The 3,380-nt window shown below is 50.9% G+C and overlaps 1 protein-coding gene across 7 annotated transcripts in view; it reads left to right on the top strand.

The window, feature by feature from the left end:
- The window catches only part of ccdc120a (coiled-coil domain containing 120a), a 22,866-nt gene extending 19,895 nt beyond the window's left edge, over positions 1-2,971 (top strand). For 6 of the 7 annotated variants that reach the window (XM_059017151.1, XM_059017152.1, XM_059017150.1 and 3 more), the window contains exons 9-11: positions 583-684; positions 891-1,841; positions 1,967-2,971. In XM_059017151.1, coding sequence (XP_058873134.1) covers positions 583-684; positions 891-1,841; positions 1,967-2,072 — 1,159 coding nt within the window. In that variant the 3' untranslated portion in view covers positions 2,073-2,971. The remainder of the gene's footprint in view (positions 1-582; positions 685-890; positions 1,842-1,966) is intronic. The other variant, XM_059017156.1, reaches the window with a different exon arrangement.
- Positions 2,972-3,380: the final 409 nt, after the last annotated feature.

Here is a 3,380-nt window from a genome sequence, read left to right as displayed (position 1 = left end):
AACCGAAGCCTAAAAATGATTTTTTGTTTCCTCCCCACAGTGATGATTTTCTATGTGTTGAGCTTCATAGCTGGGTGTGAAATTTCACTGCTTCTGATTTACAGGCAACTTGACTGTCCTCAAAACAGGACGCTGGGAATACATGCTGTAAAGATGCCTGTCATTTTCTGTAAAAGATTAAAAGCATTTTTAGAATGGTAGCATTCGGATTTAGAGTGGATTAGATTTACTTCTTGCGGTCTGAATTTTTTTTTTGTATTTGGTGGTTAATGGGTTAAATCTCCCTACGGAAGAGAGATCCGGAAGCAAATTAAAGAAAAAATTCCTTTTTAAAATCATTTTCCATTCCTTATGTGACACAGGCCTTTTTTGAGCAACAGCACATGCAGTTGTAAATGTTTGAACAGTGTTTGACAGTATTATATATGTGTGTGTGTGTGTGTATCAAATATTTCTGGACATTAAACTCTGTTCTCTCTCTCTCTCTCTCTCTCTCTCTCTCTCTCTCTCTCTCTCTCTCTCTCTCTCTCTTGCTCTCTTCTCTCTCTCTCTCTCTCTCTCTCTCTCTCTCTCTCCCTGCAGCCCGAGTTGTACTCTACCACGGAGTATCTCGAATGTAGAAGGGAGGAGCGTCCCGGCCACACCCCTCCTGCCCAGGACCACCCACAGCGGCGGCCATCTTAGGTGGGGTAACCCATATCTGCTCCCAGTTACTAGGCTGTTACGATACAAAGCCCAGGAAACATGGCGGCTTGGAACTTCAGGAGACTGGGTTTCGGGCCACTGAAAACGTGACTTTGTGTTCCCTCTGCTTTAAGAGTCCAACGTCAAACAATTAATTCTCTCTCTCTCTCTCTCTCTCTCTCTCTCTCTCTCTCTCTCTCTCTCAGGCATGACATTCCCAGCGGCCTTTGTCTCAGGCAGTGGTCGGACACCCCCGAAGGACCCCTCCCCTTGCCGCTGCAAGAGGAGATGGCAGCTGTGCCAGCGGGGTCCTTCGAGCGAGGGGGCTGCCCGAACAGCGCCCGAACTCGCCGCAGCAACAGCACCGAGGCCCTTCTCGACCACTCTGTGTTCCAGGAGCCCGGGGGGAGGGGGGGAGGGGCGGGGCTGGCGGTTCGAGGGCCCTTCAAGAGCTCGGAAACGCTGAGGCAACCGGAGCGTTACGAGAGCGGGGTGCGGGGGTCTGTGTCCGGCAGGTGCGGGACGTCCTACAATGAGATCCTGCTGGATTACGTGTGGGAAAAACAACAACAGATGCAGCAGATTCAGGCGGGCAGGACTTGGGTGGGGTTTCAACCAGCTTCGCCTGCACCCCCCCTTCCGTCGCATCGGGATTTCGCCCCCTCGCCAACCAACCACGGCAGGTTCTACGGCGGCTTTCCGAACAACAGCCCCTTACTGAGGGGCAGGGGGGAGCTGCGTCGGGTCAAAGTGACCCGGACTAAATCTTGCGGGCCGTTCATCCCTTTGCAAGAACAGCAGCAGAACCACCAGCTCCGACACCCGCCCCTCCAGCACCAGCACCAGGAAGGGATTCGGGATTTTGAGGCTCCGAGCGACGGCAGAGATGAGCTGCCGTGGTCCCGTGGAAGAGGGGACGAGTCCAGCCACATCCTGCACAAGGCGTTGGCCCTGGAGGGGCTCCGGGATTGGTATATCAGAAACGCTCTGGCCCACAGCGGGACGGGGCAGCCTCCCCAGGGCAGGGGGCAGGATTTCGGGAGGCGGAGGCTTCATCAGCAGCCCCCCAGGCAGTCCCAGCCCGACCAGTCCTGTCACAGTCCTAACCAGCAGCTCTCCCAGTCGGTGAGCTTTCATGGGAACCCGCTCCACAGCAGGTGGGTTGTGTTTTTTTAACTGCTGCTCGTAGTAATAAACTATTTCGTGATCTGTTGAAAAAACGCTGAACAAAAAAAAAACAGGAAGAAATATATTTTTCTCTCTCTCTCTCTCTTCCCCGCAGGCACTTGGAGCTCTCTCTTTACCAGGATCATTTCCACAGTCAGCTGCAGGACCTGAGCCTGGCAGACCCAGCCATTGACATACCTTCACCGGGGACACTCGTCTGAGACGCAGGGAGAGGTAGAGAGACAGACAGACGCAGGGAGAGGTAGAGAGAGAGACAGACAGACAGGGAGAGGTAGAGAGAGAGACAGACAGACAGACAGGGAGAGAGGTAGAGAGACAGACAGACAGGGAGAGAGGTAGAGAGACAGACAGACAGGGAGAGAGGTAGAGAGACAGACAGACAGGGAGAGGTAGAGAGACAGACAGACAGGGAGAGGTAGAGAGACAGACAGACAGGGAGAGGTAGAGAGACAGAAAGACAGGGAGAGGTAGAGAGACAGACAGACAGGGAGTGAGACAGACAGAGAGAGAGACAGGGAGCGAGGGAGACAGGGAGCGAGAGAGAGACAGGGAGCAAGGGAGCGAGGGAGGGAGCGAGACAGGGAGAGAGAGACAGGGAGCGAGGGAGGGAGAGAGCGAGGGAGCGAGGCAGGGAGAGAGAGCGAGCGAGGCAGGCAGAGAGAGAACAAGCAATGAGGTACAGACAGGCAGTGTTAACTCGCTGTTGTAGTAGAATTAGCTGTAACAGTTTGTTTTAGTTTCCCTTAAAAAAATAAATAAATAAATAAATAAACAAACAAATAATTCAAAAAGACTTTATAAAGAGGGAAAAGGGGCTTCAGAAAAGTGTCAGGCAGACTATGAAATCCATTAGTAGTGTCTGCTCCATTTTAGTGAAATGAAGACAGACATGCCTTGAGATAGGAACCGGCTCTCAGGGTTCATTTCTTAGAATCGACACTCCCTGATTTAAATTAATATCTTCCAATAAAACATGCTGCACTTTCCTGCTGACAAATGCACACAAATTGTGGATAACATTTTATGGACGTATCAAATCGCTTTTTCGATATTTTTAAAAAAGGGTTTGGACGCCGTGTGAATGTTTCATTGTAGTCGGGGGGGGGGGGGTGGGGGGGTGGGGGGGGGGGGGGGAATCAATTTTAATTTCTGTTCCCTTTTTAATCAATTCCAACACATCGTTGATCAAAATTAGCAATTTGCAGAATTCTGTTAAACAGAGCTGTGGCAACTTAACAGTGGAAACGGATTCTAATGAACAATCGCCATGATTTATTATGATGGTATTAAAATATCGATTCCTTTCAAAGGAACTGATTTTTAAAAAAGAAATGAGGGTGGGGGTGGGGGTGGGGGGTGGGGGGGGGTGGGGGGGGCAGGAATTGACCCCAATCCTGACTGCAGTGAAATATACGAGAATACAAGGCTGGACTAGACAGCCACACATTGACAACATAAGCAGGTCTTGTGTGTGTGTGTGTGTGTGTGTGTGTGTGTGTGTGTGTGTG

This window comes from Acipenser ruthenus, chromosome 55 (assembly GCF_902713425.1).
Source record: "Acipenser ruthenus chromosome 55, fAciRut3.2 maternal haplotype, whole genome shotgun sequence".
Classification (NCBI taxonomy): domain Eukaryota; kingdom Metazoa; phylum Chordata; class Actinopteri; order Acipenseriformes; family Acipenseridae; genus Acipenser; species Acipenser ruthenus.
Note: the sequence above shows the minus strand (reverse complement) of the source record. Positions and strands in the feature narration are given on the sequence as shown.